Below are 19,868 nucleotides of genomic sequence, written 5' to 3'. Positions count from 1 at the left end.
CTAATTAAACTCTGGCTAAAAAGGATCTGTGCCTATTTCAATGTGCTGAGTAGCACAGACAGGGAACTTTTTGTGAGTGAATACATTGTAATTGGAAACATGCATTAATAAGTTCCCAAATAAAAAAAACTGCCTAGAAGAACTCAATCCTTTAAATCACATTAATAAGATGCAAGTCTCATTTTCAAATAAAGAGAAAACCCAGCATCAAATGACTGCCCCACCTTTGTTTCTGCACCTGGGTGTCATCTTCTGAAGTTCTGAATGTAATGGCAATTAGATTATTAGCCACCTGTTAAATAGATATATAATCTTGTTAGGCCAGACAAGCAAGAACATTCACCTGAACACCTGCAAGCTGTTTGCAGCCAAATGGGACAAAGTATTAACATACATTTAAAATAGTATTGAAGCAAATCAAAAGAAAATTCCAAAAAAACTAACATTAAAAGCATATATGATGAACTTTGAATTGGTAACAAGCTCTGCAACGTATAAAGGGCCTGATCTTGTGGTCAGCTACAAAACAACTTGCCAATGACCACAAAAAAAAGCTATTCACAAGGATCTAGTGATATCTGTGCCATGGACTTCCCGTGCTTGATGTCAATTCATCGAGCAACAGTACTGCCAATTTTATGTAAGTATTCTCACAGACAGCAAATCAAGAAATAAATGTTTATGGATCTTTAAGCAAATGGTTTTGAAATGTTCACATTACTATAAATTAATGTAGAAACTATAATGAAAAAAATTAAAATGTAATAGACAGAATTCTCATAATTAAAAATTTTGATATTGAACAGTCATAAAACCACTTTTCTGGGCTAATGACACTATTTCACAAAACTATGAACATAATTGGTAAAGAATCAGTTCTATGCAGCAAAACGTGGAGACAGTTTTTAAAGATTTTGACAAACAGCTAAGTTTTTTGCAGAGGGTATTCAGCTCTACAGGCCTTTAAAAATGGCCGATTGGACCTAGGATCTCCCTGCAATTCTTTTTTTCTGATTTTAAATGGTTAACTTTGAAGCCCAGGCTTCCAGCTGTCAAGATGCAAACTCTGGAAATCAATCCCAAAACTTCTCGACCTTTCTAACTCTGTCTACTCTATTGACACTTGTTAAAACCCATACCTTTGATCCAACTGGCTGTCATCTGTACTAACATATCTTTATGGAAACACCAGATGGATACACCAGAATTAAAGACTCATGTCATTAGGTAAATTTTCTCTCTTATGCACAGAATTGAGCCGTTCATCCCAACCAATACATCCCAGTGTTTATGCTCCTATAGTCACAGAGATCTACCATACAGAAAAAAAGCCCTCCAGCTCATCATGTCTGCATCCATCAAAAACAAACAACTAACTATTTCAATCCCACTTTCTATCATTTGACTCATAACCTTGCATGCCCTCACATTGCAAATGCACATCTAAATATTTCTTCAATGTTATAAGAGTCTCTGCCTCTACCAGCCTTACATCATCCTTAAACACTTCTACCAACTCCAACTAGACCCCACCAACAAGAATCTTCCCCTGCCTAACCCTCTCTGCCTTCTGAAAAGTCCATTCCCTTTGACAATTCTTGGTGTGCACTATTTTCCCCACCAAGCCTTCTGCACCCCCAGTACCTTCCCCTGCAATCGGAAAAGATGCAAAACTTGCTGGTACATTACCTCCCTCACCTCCATCCAGGGCCTCAAACAGTCCTTCCAGGTGAGACAGAGGTTCATTTGCCACTCTTCCAACCCAGTTTACTGCATCAGGTGCTGCAGATGTGGTCTTCTCTCCATCGGGAAGATCAAACATAAACTTAAGGAAGAGTTCGTCAAGCATCTCAGCCAGGCCTGTAGGGGCTGACTGGACCTCCAAGTCACTGCCTCTTTTAATTCCCCTTCCATTCTGACATGACTGTCCTTGGTCTCCTCCATCGCCACAATGAACCACACTGCAAATTGTAGGCACAACACCTCATCTTCTGCCTGGGCAGTCTGCCTGGAGGACTCAGCATTGAGTTCTCCAATTTCAAATGACCTCCCTTCCACTCCTCCCAGCCACCTATCAGATTCATTCCTCCCACTGACCACCAGGTCATACCCTCTACATGTCTTCACCTATCCCCACTTCACCACGCTGCCCCATCACCTCCCCCTTCATCTGCAGCTCCCCCTAGACCCACCCCTAGTCCTGAAGAAGGGTTATACCCGAAACGTTGATTTCTCCACCACCTGATGCTTCCTGGCTTGCTGTGTTCTTCCAGCCTCCTGTCTGTCTACTTTGGATTCCAGCATCTGCAGCTTTTTTTTATCTTTACCAGCCTTACAGGCAGAGAAGCACAGATTCACATCATCATCTGGATGAAAAAAAAATTCCTCATATTTCCTCTAAACTTTCTTCCCCATATTTTAAATCTATGTATTCTGGTTGTTGATTCCTCTATCAGCAGGAAATAATTCTTCCTGTCTACTGTATTTATGCCCCTTGTAATTTTATACATTTCAGTTACATCCCTTTTCAATCCCTTATGTTCAAATGTAAACAACCCAGTCACACAATGCTCGAAGTGTGGCCTAACCAATGTTTTATATAATTCCAGCATAACCTCCCTGCTCTTAAACACTATGCCTTGACTATTAAAGGCAAGTATATCATATGCTTCCTGAATCAACTTATCCACCTGTCCTGATGCCTTAAGGGACTGCTCTACATGCACAACAAGGTTCCTCCGATCTTCAGTCCTAAAACTCATCTTGTATTCCTTTGCTTCATCTTCCACTTTTCAAAACAGTCCCTGGCCTTCAATCTTTTCATAATATGTAAACCCATGCATTCTTGTAAATCCTCTCTGGATCCTCCCCACTGTTTGACCTGCATCTGTTTTCTCAAGTGTCACCTACCAAATATTCGCTACAGGTTCAAGTATACCTTCTCTACTTTATAAAACCACGGCAGCAGAAAGAAAGCTATATGTCGGTTATATTTGAAACACCAAATCTTTAGATTAGATTCCCTAAGGTGTGGAAACAGGCCCTTCGGCCCAACAAGTCCACACCAACCTCCGAAGAGTAACCCACCCCGACTAATGCACCTAACAACCACGGACAATTTAGCATGGCCAATTCACTTAACCTGCACATCTATTTCCCTGAACATGGTTCCTTCCACAAAATTAGAAATTATATTCTTGATTCCAAAAAGGTCAAAATCATTCATGTAAATTGTGGATAAAAGAAGCACTAACACATTTGGAACACTCTCTTCAGTCACTCTGAAGAACTAGTCTTCGAACTTGCAATGCCTTCTGCCACTTGTCCTAGCTCCACACTCACTGACTATATTAAGGCACGTTATTGATGGACTTTTCTGAATCCAGATATATCTGCATCAATTTACTCTGACTAGTGCCTCAAAAGTTTGAGCATCTCTATTAAATTTTAACTAAAGTCATACAAACATAACTAACAGGGGTGGAAAGAAATAAAAAAAACAGCTGGAAAAGCTCAGCAGGTTTGGCAGTAACTGTGGAGAGAAATTAGAGTTAACATTTCGGGTCTGGTGAGCCCATCTCAGAACTGATGGTAGCTATGAAAATGTTGGTTTTTATGCAGAGGATAGTATGGGCAGAGGGAATAACCCAAAGAGAGAGAAGAACAGTTGGACAGAAAAATGATCTGACTAGGAGGATGAATAACTGTTAATGAAGACTGTTCATCACTAACAATGGTTGTATGTTATAGCAGCTGAAAATGTGTTGCTGGTTAAAGCGCAGCAGGTCAGGCAGCATCCAAGGAACAGGAAATTCGACGTTTCGGGAAAAAGCCCTTCATCATTCCTTCCTGATGAAGGGCTTTTGCCCGAAACGTCGAATTTCCCGTTCCTTGGATGCTGCCTGACCTGCTGCGCTTTAACCAGTAACACATTTTCAGCTCTGATCTCCAGCATCTGCAGACCTCACTTTTTACTGTATGTAATAGCAGACTATGTGATAACAAGGCCTGGTGTGTGGGGATGGAGGCTAGTACATAGAAAAGTTCAAGTTCTGAAGTTATTGAACTTGATGTTGAGTCTAGAAGGCTGCAGGTTTCCCAAGTGGAAAGTGAGGTGTTGCTCTTCCAGTTTATGCTGAGCTTTGCTCAAGCACTGCAGTGAGCCTGAGACAGAGATATTGGCCAATGAACAGGGTCATTTTTGTGGGTAGAACATACATATTCTACGAAGAGGTCACCCAGTCTATCCTTTGTTTCCCCAATGTAGATAACACCATATTGTGAACAGCAAATGCAGTAGATTGGATTTTGTGAAGTGTAGGTAAATCGCTGCTTCACATGGAAGGTATGTTTGGGCTCTTGGATACTGAGGAGGGAGGAGGTAAATGGTCAAGTGTCACACAATTGTGATCACATTTATTGGACCAATATTCCACTGAAATAAATTAAATATCAGATGTGTCTTTGCTGTGCTGTACATTCAGGGCAAGAGGATTCTCACATGCTTCAATACTGGCCTGTCACCCCTTACTGTGCAGCAAGCCTGTAACTTGGTCTTCTAATGATCTATTTCCTTTAATAATAGTGCAAGGAGTGGAGATGGGATTGTACTGGAACACACTGTATGTATCAACCTCAGATATAAAATTCAGCTCAATCATTACATTTAATGTTTCTCCATTCCATTTATTTATGCAGATGTTTCAAACATTAGCGACGTACATTAAACTTCATTGCTCACTCCAAGAACTGACCTTGATCTCTTTCATGCCACGTTCGGCTGACGCTGGTTGGTGAGCTGGGAGAAGGGTAGAATTCTGTTGGGCTGGTGTCTATGGTGTCATCAATAGGAATCGTCTTAGGCCGTTTGCTGGCAAATAAATACATAATTCAGCTTAAAGTTTGAAGCTAAACTCATCAATCTAAGAATCATTTGTGCGTACTTCCCAAAATTCACGCTTGATCAAAACCATATTTTTCAACAAATTAATTGTTACTCTATACGTACCTTAAAGTGAAATAATTTATACAGTGTTATAAAGGAAAATATCTCTATAGATACTGGTTGTGTCTCAGTTATTATTTCATTTGATGTCTTATGTTCTTAAATGGTTGAACAAAGCCAGTCTGGAAACATGACTTGCAGGTGCCAGTGTTGGACTGGGGTGGACAAACTTAAAAATCGCACAATACCAGATTATTGTCCAACAGGTTTATTTGGAAGCACTAGCTTTCGGAGTGCTGCACCCACGCACGTGTACACACACACATGCAGACCCTCTCTCTCTCATATGCGCACACATAAACCCACCCCACTCCGCACCCTCACCGACACACGCACCCTTTTATACATATCCCATCACACTCACAGATATACACAAACACATACTCTATCACATGCATTCACACCCACATGCGCACACTCACATGCACTCTCAATCTGTCTCAATATGTGTCAATATGTGCATACATATAAGCTTATGGGATAAATTTGTTTTTGCAGAATGACATTTTATTTTGCTCAAAAACTGCATGACTCCATGTAAGACAATATAGAGGATTTGTCAGTCTGTCATAGCATTGGGACACAGACAGACTTCACACCTATTGTTTAAAAACCTGAGCTGTCTTGAGAATGTAATTTAAAAGAAGCTCTGGAATTTACATACCAAAGAACGGAAACCAGCATGTCCCATTATAAAAGATGAAAGTTTTAATCTAAGATTGTTTACTGTATCATATCTCCATGACACTGGGCTCCTTTGGCTATAAATTCTGCGAGCATGATCTTATTCTCCACAACCATCTGATGAAGAAGTGGCACTCCAAAACCTAGTGCTTCCAAATAAATCTAAAAATCACACAACATCAGGTTATAGTCAAACAGGTTTAATTGGAAGCACACTAGCTTTCGGAGCGACGGTCCTTCATCAGGTGATTGGAGCGTCGCTCCGAAAGCTAGTGTGCTTACAATTAAACCTGTTGGATTATAACCTGGTGTTGTGTGATTTTTAACTTTGTACACCACAGTCTAACACCGGCATTTCCAAATCATGTCAGATAAATCTGTTGGATTGTAATCTGGTGTTGTGATAGTCTGGAAAGAGGTAGTTTTGCAGAACTCCCTTGTTCTGACTCCACGAAGTCATTTTACCTTGTGGCAAAGCCATTCACAATGTCTGAACAGTAAAACTTCATGATGTCCAAGTGGGAGTTCCTTGCAAAATGTTTGCTGCTATTCACAAGTTCAAATATAACATGCTGCAACATGAGGTAACATATAAAAATTACTCGGTATTTACTCTGTATATCTAACACTGGCTTACAAAAAAACAAAACTCAGCGTTAGATGCTTATATTATCCTGAGGACCTGCTAGGGTTACAAGAAACACACAATGTATAAAAAAAATGGTTTTCTTAGATTTATTTCTAAGCTTCATTTGTGTGTTGGGATGGTTGTGGTGTAGTTGAGTATTTGGTCAGTGTTTGTCAGTTTTAAAAGGGCGGCACGGTGGCACAGTGGTTAGCACTGCTGCCTCACAGCGCCAGGGACCTGGGTTCAATTCCCGACTCAGGCGACTGACTGTGTGGAGTTTGCACGTTCTCCCCGTGTCTGCGTGGGTTTCCTCCGGGTTGTCTGGTTTCCTCCCACAGTCCAAAGATGTGCGGGTCAGGTGTATTGGCCATGCTAAATTGCCCATAGTGTTAGGTAAGGGGTAAATGTAGGGGTATGGGTGGATTGCGCTTCGGCGGGTCGGTGTGGACTTGTTGGGCCGAAGGGCCTGTTTCCACACTGTAAGTAATCTAATCTAATCTAAGATTCATTTTTAAACAAATTATGTTCATTTAGTTTTTAAAAATCAATGTCAATTCTCTCCCAGCTTCAGTTTGTTCACAACTGGTTTGTATATTTGATAGGGTTTAACCATATTCCAATGCATCAAATATTCCACAATATCAAACACTACTTGGAAAATACAATTACAAATACTTTGATTGATATCTTTAGTTGCGGATTAAAACAGTATCATATGATATGCTTTATTTCTCGGCTGCTTTAAAAAAGGCAATGTATTATTACAATGAAGGTGTAAAATTTGGATTAATTTTACAGCGCCAGTCAGGACCATCAGTTACAGCACAAGCATCCACAAACAATGATGTGGAGTGATTCAATTAAGAAACAAGACACTCAAACAATGCACAGGATAACCTTTTATGCAGAATATACACAAAATTTTAACTCTTTCTGAAAAGACAATACCAAGTCCCTGAAATGCAATTATTACACAGGAATACAATTGTCAGCCCACCAGAAGCCATTGTGCTGTGGCCCTTACCTATTGAGTAACATTAAGTTGTAATTAATAATAAGAACATTGATAAATGGTACTCATTTGAACTTCAGTGGAGAAGCACCTATGCTCCAGTGTTGGCTCCCAAAATGTGTAAGAAAGACACGGCTTGAATATTGCAAATGGACTCTGAGTTTTATTACAAGAGTTTTTCTTGGACCTTTCATTTGAAATTGTGAAGGACAAAGGATGCAGACACCAAAGGGGACTTGGAATGAATCACAGTACATTTCAATTCAGATAAACCACAACTCTGTCCTGGCCCAGGAAGTGTCAGGCATATTTGAAATCCTAGACTCCAGGCAATAGTTCAAAGGATAATAAGGTGGGGTGGAAATATTATATTGTAATTTATTATGATTATATTCAGTATCAGTGGCAAGAAATGAGTTTGGCGAAAGTGAGAAATGCAGATGCTGGGGAGATTAGAGTTAAGAGTGTGGTGCTGGAAAAGCACAGCAGTTCAGATAGCATCCGAGGAGCAGGAAAATCAAATTTCGGGTGAAAGCCCTTCATAAAGAATGAGTTTGGTCCAGTGACAACAACTATGCCCCAACTGTCTTACTCAGAGATGACCAGTAGTCAGAAGCTTGAGTGGGGACTGGAGGTATCCCTAACATCCCTGAGAAATTTGGTTGACAAAAATAAGAAATACACAAAAGGATAAGTAACGAATTTACCAAATCAGTAAAAATGGTGGGACAATCAGGAGAAAACAAAATGATTAGACATGGATCCTCAAGTTATGACAATGGAGTGTATGAGTGTAACTAAACTGTAGGCCAACAAACCACAAAGTGAAAAGTTAAATGCAAGAAATGTCATGTCAGTTTTGCCAGCACGAACACAGCCACCAGTGGCTCCGCTCCACAATGTTCATTTGGGAAAGGTCAGAAAGGAAAATAGGCAATAGACACAGACTGAAATAAACTTTCCCATCTTGCTGGAGATCAGAGTTGAAAAGTGTGGTGCTGGAAAAGCTGAGCCGGTCAGGCAGCATCCAAGGAGCAGGACAGTTGACGTTTCGAGCATAAACTCATCAGGAATGAGAGGGTGGCCAAAGGGGCCTGAGAGATAAATGGAAAAGGGGTGGGGCTGGGAGAAGGTAGCTGGGAATGCAATGGGTAGATGAAGGTGGGGTGAAGGTGATTGGTTGGAGGGGAGGGTGGAGTGGATAGGTGGGAAGGAAGATAGACAGGTCAGACTCTTGAACTGCCTACCCGTGCATCTTCCTTCCCACTTATCCGCTCCACACTCCTCTCTGACCTATCATCTTCACCCCCACCTTCATATACCTGATGAATAGCTTATGCTTGAAACATTGACTCTCCTACTCCTCAGATGCTGCCTTTTCCAGCATCACTCTTTTCCCATCTTGTGTTTGGCTATCCTGATTGGATCCATAATATACTATAAATCAGAGTGTCCATATACCATCTCAGCATTATGTTTGATAATATTAAAATTTATACATTTATTTGCAGTTAAGCATGAATATTTACAAGATGAGACAATGACGTACAAAGCACTCAAAATATCCATTCAATTATACAATCAGTAAAAAGGGACAGGTCATACAGTTATACAGCATGGTAACAGACTCTTCAGTCCAACTCATTTGTACTGGTCACACATCCCAACCTCATCTAATTCCACTTGTTTTATTTATTTGTGAAATGTGGGCATCGCTGGCTGGCCAGCATTTGTTGCCCATCCTTAGCTGCCCTTGAGAAGGTTGTGGTGAGCTGCCTTCTTGAACTACTGCAGTCCACTGAGGGATGACCCATAATGCCATTAGGGAGGGAATTCCAGGATTTTGACTCAGTGACAGTGAGGAATAGCAATATATTTCCAAGTCAGTATGGTGAATGACTTGTAGAGGAATTTGAAGGTGGTGGAGTTGCCATGTATCTGCTGCCCTTGTTCTTCAAAATGGAAGGTATTGTCTGAGGATTGTTTGTGAATTTCTGCAGTGCATCTTGTATATAGTACACACTGGTGCTACTGAACATTGGTGGTGGAGAGAGTGGATGCTTGTGGATGTGATAGCAATCAAGAGGGCTGTTTTGGCTGGATTTTTCTTGAGGGTTGTTGGAGCTACATTCATCCATGCAAGTGTGCAATATTCCACCATACTCATGTCTTGAAGATTGTGGACTAGCTTTGGGAATCAGGAGGTGAGTTACTTGCTGCATATTCCTCGCATCTGACCTGCTCTTATAGCCACTGTGTTTATATTGTGAGTCCAATTGAGTTTCTGGAAAATGGTAACCACAGGATGTTGATAATGGGGCGTTCAAGGATGGTAACGCTGTTGAATGTTAAGGTGCAGTGGGTTAGATTGTCTCTTATCGGTGAAAGTCACAGCCTGGCATTTTTGTGTTGTTAATGTTACTTGCCACTTGTCAACCCTAGATTTGTCTGGATCCTGTTGTATTTGAACAGGGACTGCTTTAGTATCTGAGGAGTTGTGAATGATGCAGAACATCGATGAACATCCCACTTCTGAACTTATGATAAAGGGAACATTATTGATGAAGTGGCTGAAGGTGGTTAGGCTGAGCACAGTACCCTAAGGGACTCCTGCAGAGATGTCCTGGAGCTGAGATAACTGACTTCCAAAAGCCACAATCTTCTTCCAATGTGTCAGGTATGACCTCACTTCTTAAATTCAGCTCTTTTATCCATATTTAAACCAAGGCTGTAATGAGCTCAGGAGCTGAGTGGCCCTGGTGGTACCCAAACTGGGCACCACTGAGCAGGTTAAGAAAAAAACATACTGGAGATCTCAGCGGGTTAGGCTTCCCATAGTCAGTCATTTTAAGACATCATCCTGTTTGCCTGCACACTTGACCATCTTTGGCATGCTGCAAAACTCCAACAAATCACAGAACAAACTGGAGGATCAATATCTGATCTTCAGACTAGACTCTTTTTGGATTTAATATTGAGTTCAGTACCTTAAGATTGTGAACCCACTCCTATTCCTTCTCTTTCTTTTAGCTTTACAGGTTGTATTCTCTGTCACCACGTTCTCTCTCTCCTCTCTCAACTCTATTGTAACTCTCTGTTCTTTCCTGTCTGGCAGTTAGATACAACATTGTTCTGCCATTCTCACATTCCAATTACTTTATCTGCACTCTCAACATTCCCTCTCCCCCAGCACTGCACCTCTTCCCCCACAACTGTTGCATTAAGGCTGACCCACCACATTTCACATCAGCTCAGAAGAAGATTCATCCAGACTCAAAACTTTAGCTTGCATACTTAGTTTTCAGTACAGGTTCCAGCATCTTCAGTAATTTGCTTCTATCACTGAGCAGGTTATTGAATGGGCACTGCTTGACAGTACTGTTGATGTCATCTTTCATTACTTTATTGATGATCGAGAGTAGACTTATGGGATAGTAGTTTGCCTGGTTAAATTAATCCTGGTGTCTATGTACAGGACATACCTGGGCAATTTTCCACATTGTCAGATAGATGCCAGTATTGTAACTGTACTGGATTGACTTGGCTAGGGAAGTGGCAGGTTCTGGAGCACAAGTCTTCAGTATTATTGCCAGAATGTTGTCAGGGCCCATTGTCTTTGCATTATTTAGTGACTCCAACTTTTTCTTGATATCACATGGGGTGAATTGAATTGGCTGAACACTGATATCTGTAATGCTGGAGACCACTGGAGGAGGCTGGAATGGACCATCCACTCAGCGTTTCTGTCTGAAGATTGCTGCAAAACCTTCAGCCTTATCTTTTGCACTGATGTACTGGGAACTTTCATCATTTGTGTAACCTCTTCCTCCATGAGTTAATTGTCCGCCACCATTCACAACTGGATGTGGCAGGTCTACAGAGCTTACATTTGATCGGTTGGTTGTGTGATTGCTTAGCTCTGTTTATCACTTGCTGCTTTGCTATTTGGCACACAAGCAGTCCTGCTTGGTAGTTTCACCAGGTTAACAACTTCACATATTCCTGCTGCTGCTTCTGGCAAGCAATCCTGAACTCTCCATTGAAACATTTGAAGTAATTTTATTTTATTTTTTATAAGATCTGCAACTGTCACAAAATCATAGTGAAACTACCATTTCAGAGGCTATTTAAAAAACTTTATCATACTATATTATCCTACAGCTATATATTTCACTCCCAAAAACACTATACAGATCTAATATGGATAGAATATGGATGATCCTAACAACAGAGCTGTTTATAGTGCTCATAAGTTATCATAGCAGTCTCATAAAAGAAAATTTTTAAAAATTAAAACACCTAATTCTGCACCTGTAACTGTAACCCCACAAACTGTATTATGTTTATTTTGTACTTTTAAAATAAGGTCTGGAACAAACTGCCAGAGTCAATTTCTGGACACCAACAAGAAAACTTAGCAATTTGATCAATTGCATGCAGTGTTCTTACAAATGATCTTTGAACATATGCAAATTGTGTTTGCTCAGTAACAGAGTTCTATGAACTCTCAAAAACAACATGCAAATGTCCCACCTCCTGATAACCTCAAGCACTTTATCAAGAAATTTTAAACATATAGATCGCTCCTGATAACTGTGTTTAATTCAAATAATTTTTGCAGTGTATTTTGATACAACATAAGCTGCTCTTTTAAAAAAAGAAAAAGTCAAGTTTGAGAAAATTCTATGAGATTTGAAAGGAACAATGACTGAGCGAGGAGAAAATAAACACACACAGATAGAAAAAAGAAAATGCAAGGGTAAACAGGCTTTAGACAAAAATATAACCATCCGAAGTAGTATCTCAGCTATAACAAAAGATCGGTTGGGGTTGGCACACATGATCTCCTACATCAGGCATTACCTGAGGTATGGGCGATCACCAAACATGACTGTGGGTTAACTGATACTTCACCAGTGCTGATCCAGGATTATTATACCAGGCTTACCAAGAATGCTCCATAAAGCTAGAGGCCATGAAGGACATGGAAGGAATTCTACAAAAGATCATTGTACATCATAAAATCCTGAGGCCAATCACTGATTTCCCAATATGGCCAGTCAAAAAGGCCAATGGCTCATATCAATTAACAATAGACTACTCAGCGCTCAATAAGGTAATGCCATGGGAACAACCAATAGCGGCAAATCTCATGACTATCTTTAATTGAGTGAAACTCAAACATAAAATATTTACTGTTTTAAATTGAGCTAATGGATTCTGGTTGATACCACGAGACCAAAAACCTCAAGAAAAATTCAATTTTACTGTAGAGGGAAGGCAGTATACCTGTCAAAGGGTCCCACAGGGATTCCACAATAGTCCAGAGTGCTGATTCAGTATGATTTACAGCCAATCTTACAATCTGCAGGCGATATCTTAATAGTATCAGAATCAGAAAGGAGCCACATCAGAGTTCACTTGTGGTCTTTGTGACACTGAAAAATGTTGGATTTAAGATATACCCCAAAAAGGCACGAGTAGGACAGTCATGTATTAGGTACAAGGACACAAGATCTGTCAGGGAAAAAAGGTCTTAGCATAATGGCCACTGCAGACATATTTCCCCATAACAAGGGCGGCACGGTGGCACAGTGGTTAGCACTGCTGCCTCACAGCGCCAGGGACCTGGGTTCAATTCCCGCCTCAGGCGACTGACTGTGTGGAGTTTGCACATTCTCCCCGTGTCTGCGTGGGTTTCCTCCGGGTGCTCCGGTTTCCTCCCACAGTCCAAAGATGTGCGGGTCAGGTGAATTGGCCATGCTAAATTGCCCATAGTGTTAGGTAAGAGGTATATGTTGGGGTATGGGTGGGTTGCGCTTCGGCGGGTCGGTGTGGACTTGTTGGGCCGAAGGGCCTGTTTCCACACTGTAAGTAATCTAATCTAATCTAATCTAAACAGTAATGGAGGGGGTGGGGGGGTGGGGGGGTGTGTGTGTGTGTGTGTGTGTGTGTGGCGGGGGGGGGGGGGGGGGAGTGAGAGGGTGGTGGCGGTGTTGGGATCTGAAATATTATGGTGCTGTGTAACTGTCCTGCCACAACTTCCAACTCCAGTTTACAGGAACTGCAGCACCAAAACAGATGTTAGTAAAGTGGAAAAACTCATGACAGAAAAAGGTCAAACAGTGACCAGAATCAGAGACAGCTTATGCAAAAGTGAAGGCTGGTGTCATAACAGCATCAGCCTTCGACTCCTGGCTGTTCCACATTTACAGCAGTACAAGTAGGTTTGTTTACATAACACACTGGTCACACAACAGTCAGAAGAGAATACAAGACCTGTTGTATATTTTTTTCCCCACAACAATTCTCTGTAGTGAAGGAACTGGTGAGGTGTGCGTCTGCGCTAGATTGCATGCAATCTGGATGTGTAAACTGTCACTACATATATCGAATGGCTTTATGCTGGAAAAGCACAGCCAGTCAGACAGCATCTGAGGAGCAGGAGAGTCAATATTTCGAGCATAAGTTCTTCATCAGGGATGAGGGGGGTGACCCGGGTGTATGGGGGAAAGTAGCTGAGAATTCAAAAGGTGGATGAAGGTGATAGGTCAGAGGGGAGAGTGGAGTAGATAGGTTGGAAGGAAGATGGACTGGCAGGACAGTTCAAGAGGGCGATGCCAAGTTGGAAGGTTGGATCTGGGATAAGGTGGGGGGATGGGAAATGAGGAAACTGGTGAAATCCACATTGATCCCATGAGGTCGGTGGATCTCAAGGCAAAAGATGAGGCACTCTTCCTCCAGGCATTGGGTGGCTACAGTTTGGCAATGGAGGACTTGCATGTACTTGACGGAGTGTGAGTAGGAGTTAAAATGTTTGGCCACAGGACGGTACGGTTGCTTAGTGCGTGTGACCCAGAGATGTTCTCTGAAATGATCCACAAGTTGGCATCATGTTTCCCAATGTAGAGGAGACCACATTGAGAGCAACGGACACGGTAGATGTATGTGAAAGTACAGATAAATCTCTGTCGGATGTGGAAGGATCCTTTGGGGCCTTGGACGGAGGTGAGGTGGGAGCAGGTTTTGCACTTCTTGTGGTGTCAGGGGAAGGTGCCAGGAGTGGAGGGTGGGCTGGTGTGGGGCACAGACCTAAAAAGGGAGTTAGATAGGGGTGGGGAGGGAAATATATCCCCAATGGTGGGGTCTGTTTTTCAGTAGTGGAAATGGCGGATGATGATGTGATATATTCATGTATCCAGAGGTTAGTGGAGTGGAAGGTGAGGACTGGGGAGTTCTGTCCTTGTTGCATTTGGAGGGGTGGGGGTCAAGGGTGAAAGTGTGGGAAGTGGAGGAGATGTGCTGGAGGGCATTGTCGACCATCTAGGAGGGGAAATTGCAGTCTTTGAAGGAGGAGGCCATCTGGGACATTCTATGGTGGAATTAATCCTTCTGAGAGCAGTTGTGGCACAGTGGCTCAGTGGTTAGATGAGGAAGATTAGATGGGTTGCCATGTTAAATTGTCTGTAGTGTTCAGTGATGTGTAGGTTAGCTGCATCAGTCAGGGTACATAGAGTAATAGAGTAGGGGAATGGGATCTGGGTGGATTACTCTTCGGAGGGTCAGTGTGGATTTGTTGGGCTGAAGGACCTGTTTCCACACTGTAGAGGTTCTATTCTGTGATTGTAGCAGAGGTGGAGGAATTGGGAATTAGGGATAGCATTTTTACAGGAGGCAGGGTGGGAGGAGGTGTAGTCCAGGTAGCTGTGGGAGTTGGTGGGTTTGAAGTAAATGTTTGAATTGAGTCAGTCGCCAGAAATGAAAATTGTCCAGGAAAGGGAGGGTGATGTCCAAGATGACCCAGGTGAACTTACTGTTGGGGTGGAACTTGTTCGTGAAGTTGATGAACTGTTCACCCTCCTCGTGGGAGCACGAGGTGGCACCGATGCAGTCATCAATGTAGGGTGGAAAAGGCGTGGAATGGTGCCGGTGTAGCTGCAGAAGATGGACTGTTCCACATACCTGACAAAGAAGCAGGCATAGCTGGGGCCCATGTGGGTGCCCATGGCAACCCCTTTGGTCTGGAGGAAGTGGGACAAATAATGCTGTACACTCAGCATAATTTAATAGCGTTATTAAACACCAGAAATTGAAAGTTGTATTTGACTCTAGATGAGCTGTATGGGAAGTTGTGTTACTACCCTAAGACAAGATGGTATAGATGTTAAAAAATACAAAAGTTAACCAGCAGATAGAATGATATTTGAAAGGGAACCATAACAGTGTCAAATGTCAGACCAAGATATGGAGTGAGGGCAAGGGTTGGGGTGGGGAAAATGGGGGTAATCTCAGATGAACTGCTTTGAGTTCTATGTTGATGTACCTAGAAGGAACACACTTTACAGACAGTATTTTGAAAATAATATGTGATCTGCTCTGGGTGAAACAGAAATTCCAAATTTCTTACTATGCACAAAGCTCAGGAATTGTAAAGCATATGAACCCCATCTTAAAAAGATGCTATTAGAAGGCAATTACAGTTATTATTTGGGGATAGGTGAACGCGCTCCCCTGCATATCAATGTAGCTGAGGACTATCCCTAATAGGACAATATTGTTAACCCCTGTTAGTTGATCACCAGAAGGGTTATACACCTGCCTGAAGGCATAGCTGATGGAAACGAGGATACATGACTCATAAGAAATAAATTTTTAAAAATTAAATAATTAAAAGGATAGCCAAAGAATTACAACAGGAAATGAAGGAACAACAGATGACTAAGGATTTGGATGAGATGACAAAAGGAAAACTCATTTCACCACTACCTAAAGTCAGGGATGTGGTGTTTATTCAGCTCATCCCTAGCCAACCACATTTTGTCCCAAAATGGACTGGACCATAAAAAATTATTTTGACCAGATATTTATGTGCCTGTGTTGACATGATAGTAAAAGGTAGGTGGAAACATTGGTCACATTTTAAAAAGTATGATGTAAGGAAGACTGAAGTAGAGGGCAAAAGGACGAAAATGAAAATAACTTGTTTGTGCTCTGTTAGCCATGTAGTTTAGGATTCATTCCCTATCTGGAGGAGTGGTCATCTGAAGGACCAAAGGACCAACCTCAACTATGGGAGGATCACCTTTGTCAGTGAACAAGGAAGGATTAAATGGAGAAAGCTATCCCAAATAAACAACCAAACTCCTTATGATTATCAAAAGTATACTTAATTACAGAAATAACAATAACGAGCTAACCTCTGTGCCAAGAAAAGAAGAGGGTTGGTGTCAATAACCATTATCAGGATTCTGGCTGACGCAACAAATGGCACACAGAATATAAACTATGAAGCAGCAGTCAACATGGGTTCATATTACAAAAATAGGAGAAAGTGAGGACTGCAGATGCTGGAGATCAGAGCTGAAAATGTGTTGCTGGAAAAGCGCAGCAGGTCAGGCAGCATCCAAGGAGCAGGAGAATCGACGTTTCGGGCATGAGCCCTTCTTCAGGAATGGCTTCTTCAGAAAGAGCTTCTTCAGTCCTTTCCTGAAGAAGGGCTCATGCCCGAAACGTCGATTCTCCTGCTCCTTGGATGCTGCCTGACCTGCTGCGCTTTTCCAGCAACACATTTTCAGTTCATATTACAAAAGTGTCAGCAATAGATATTTTGTAAAAGAAGCTTTACATAACACCACAGAAAGATTGATGCCCTTCAAATGTGGCACTGAGCTTATGCATTTACCCTCGAGTGAATGAAGAGGGCCAAGGAAGAGCTTAGATGTGGAATGGAACACTGATGGAAAAATGAGAATCTAATATGCTTCCAGATCAGCAATGGTGATGATGGACACAGCATATGTGCAATGGATCTAGATACAACATGTGAGGGACTTTTTTACAATTAACCTTTATATCTTGAGACTGCAGGAACAAGGGTCAATGTCCCAGTGAAGAGGATGGTAGATACATAATATTGAACCCTAAGGTCTAAGCAAGGTTTAAACAGAATTGACTACAATGGCAGATTCCTGGACCAATACCATTATGCTATCAAAGGACACAACAACATCTCGGAAGAAGGGCTTATGCCCGAAACGTCGATTCTCCTGTTCCTTTGATGCTGCCTGACCTGCTGCGCTTTTCCAGCAACACATTTTTAAGCCCTGATCTCCAGCATCTGCAGTCCTCACTTTCTTCAACAACATCTCGGAGACTATTTTACCTGGTCATGGCTCATGGGCAACAAAACAGATTAGTACTGTATACAGATGGTGAAGCGTTATATGATAATGTTAAATGTGAAATGATATCTACAGATGTGAACTTGTCAGGGATGCAAATGACTGAGTATTGCAGAAAACATAACCCCTACAAAAGTTATACAAATGATTGAGTAAAACTGTGATTAATCAAGAGGCCAATGTCATGGCACCACTAGATTTAAGGGACATGCAGCTTTCCACCACCAGTAGAGTCCTACAGAATGAAAACATACCTTTTGATCCAACCAGCCCATGCCACACATAATCCCAAACTAAAATAGTCCCACTTGCTTGTTCCTGGCTGATATCCCTCCAAGCTGAAAATGTGTTGCTGGAAAAGCGCAGCAGGTCAGGCAGTATCCAAGGAGCAGGAGAGTCAACGTTTCAGGCATGAGCCCTTCTTCAGAAACCTGAAGGAGATATCCCACCAAACCTTTTCTATTCACGTACCTATCCAAATGTCTCTAAAATGCTGTAATTATACCCACATCCACCACTTCCCCTGGAAGTTCATCCCACAAGCAAACCACCCTCTGTGTAAAAACATTGCTTCTCATGTGTTTTTAAATCTTTCTCACCTCTCACCTTTAAAATGTAGCCCCTAATCTTGAAATTCTCCATCCAAGGGAAAGGACAACTACCATTAACTTGATCGACACCTCTCATTATTTTTAAAATTTCTGTCAGATTGCCTCTCAACTACCCACACGTCAGTGAAAAATATCCCAGCCTATCCAGCCTTCTTTTGTAATTCTAGTCCTTCATCTCTGGCAACATCCAGGTAAATCTCTTCTGAACTCTCTTCAGCTTAATATCTGGCCCTGATTCAAAGCCACTGACGTAGTGGATTGGATTAACTGTATCCAATTGTGGGGAATGTCCAAGAACCCAGGTGTCTTGACATCGAAAGAAATGACCAGGGCAAACCTGTTAATTCAGAGATGCACTATGAATCAATGTGATCGATATAGTACTGGCAATCTCCTCAGTCATAGCAGACACTGGTTTAGATCTTCAGTACTGACTGAAGATTGTTGGGTTAATCTGAGCCAATGACTCACTCCAGTGTTATTCCATAGATATGTATGCCATGGGCAAGAACCAGAGCATACACAGACTACCATTCTACCGGTGCTGGAGAAATGGAAGTCTCACAATTTGCTCCCACCCAGTCAGATTCGGGGTCTTGGATGAAAGAGGGTACAACTGAATCAAGGACTGCATTTTAGTAATTATCTACAGAGAAACCATACTCAGCTGCTCAGGATACAAGCAGAAGGGGGAATACTGCATAACAACTATTGAGGGAACAAGGGGAAGGAGTAAAGCTGTGTAACAAGTACCATTGGGTCATAATTGTATGGAAGTTTACATTGTAACATCACCAACTACCAACATCCACTTTAGATCCTGATTCCCAGTACTATCAGACAAATGTAAGTGGTGAATGTACAAAAAAAAGGCACATCCCAGTCAACACCTCCGACACACTCCGTGATACTCTACAGCAATATGAGGAATCAAACTAGGCTCCAATACCCTGTCTTCCTAAAGGTCTGACCAAGATTAAAAAGAGACCTTGTGAATTGTAATTCTGTTTGTGTGTTACAAATAGAACTTTACGAAAAAAAAACGAATTCAGGAGAACACTTATTAGATTAGATTAGATTACTTACAGTGTGGAAACAGGCCCTTCGGCCCAACAAGTCCACACCGACCCGCCGAAGCGCAACCCACCCATACCCCTACATATACCCTTTACCTAACACTAGGTGCAATTTAGCATGGCCAATTCACCTGACCCGCACATCGTTGGACTGTGGGAGGAAACCGCAGCACCCGGAGGAAACCCACGCAGACACGGGGAGAACATGCAAACTCCACACAGTCAGTCGCCTGAGGCGGGAATTGAACCCAGGTCCCTGGCGCTGTGAGGCAGCAGTGCTAACCACTGTGCCGCCCCATGCTCTATTTTGGGAAAGCAAATCTTAGCAGGACTTATACACTTAATGGTAAGGTCTGAGGGAGTGTTGCTGAACAAAGAGACCTTGGAATGCAGGTTCATAGCTCTTTGAAAGTAGAGTCACAGGTAGATAGGATAGTAAAGAAGGCGTTTGGTATGCTTTCTTTTATTGGTCAGACTTATGCATCTGACAAGGTGGAAGCACTGGAACTGTAGGCTGAAAATACCGTAGATAAGAATAATCTTTCATGTACTCATTGCAGTACAGCCAGTGTTATCATTAGCATGGGAAATTGCAGCATATTGTATATGTCAGTGGAAAACCCTTGATCACCAAACTAACATTGTTAAAAGAACAACAATTGGACTGGACT

The 19,868-nt window shown here is 41.9% G+C and overlaps 1 protein-coding gene across 11 annotated transcripts in view; it reads right to left on the bottom strand.

The window, feature by feature from the left end:
• The window catches only part of LOC132824400 (nuclear factor 1 B-type-like), a 561,732-nt gene that overhangs the window by 218,200 nt on the left and 323,664 nt on the right, over positions 1 to 19,868 (bottom strand). For all 11 annotated transcript variants that reach the window (XM_060838926.1, XM_060838889.1, XM_060838869.1 and 8 more), the window contains one exon: positions 4,755 to 4,870. In XM_060838926.1, coding sequence (XP_060694909.1) covers positions 4,755 to 4,870 — 116 coding nt within the window. The remainder of the gene's footprint in view (positions 1 to 4,754; positions 4,871 to 19,868) is intronic.

This window comes from Hemiscyllium ocellatum, chromosome 2, assembly GCF_020745735.1.
Source record: "Hemiscyllium ocellatum isolate sHemOce1 chromosome 2, sHemOce1.pat.X.cur, whole genome shotgun sequence".
NCBI lineage: Eukaryota > Metazoa > Chordata > Chondrichthyes > Orectolobiformes > Hemiscylliidae > Hemiscyllium > Hemiscyllium ocellatum.
Note: the sequence above shows the minus strand (reverse complement) of the source record. Positions and strands in the feature narration are given on the sequence as shown.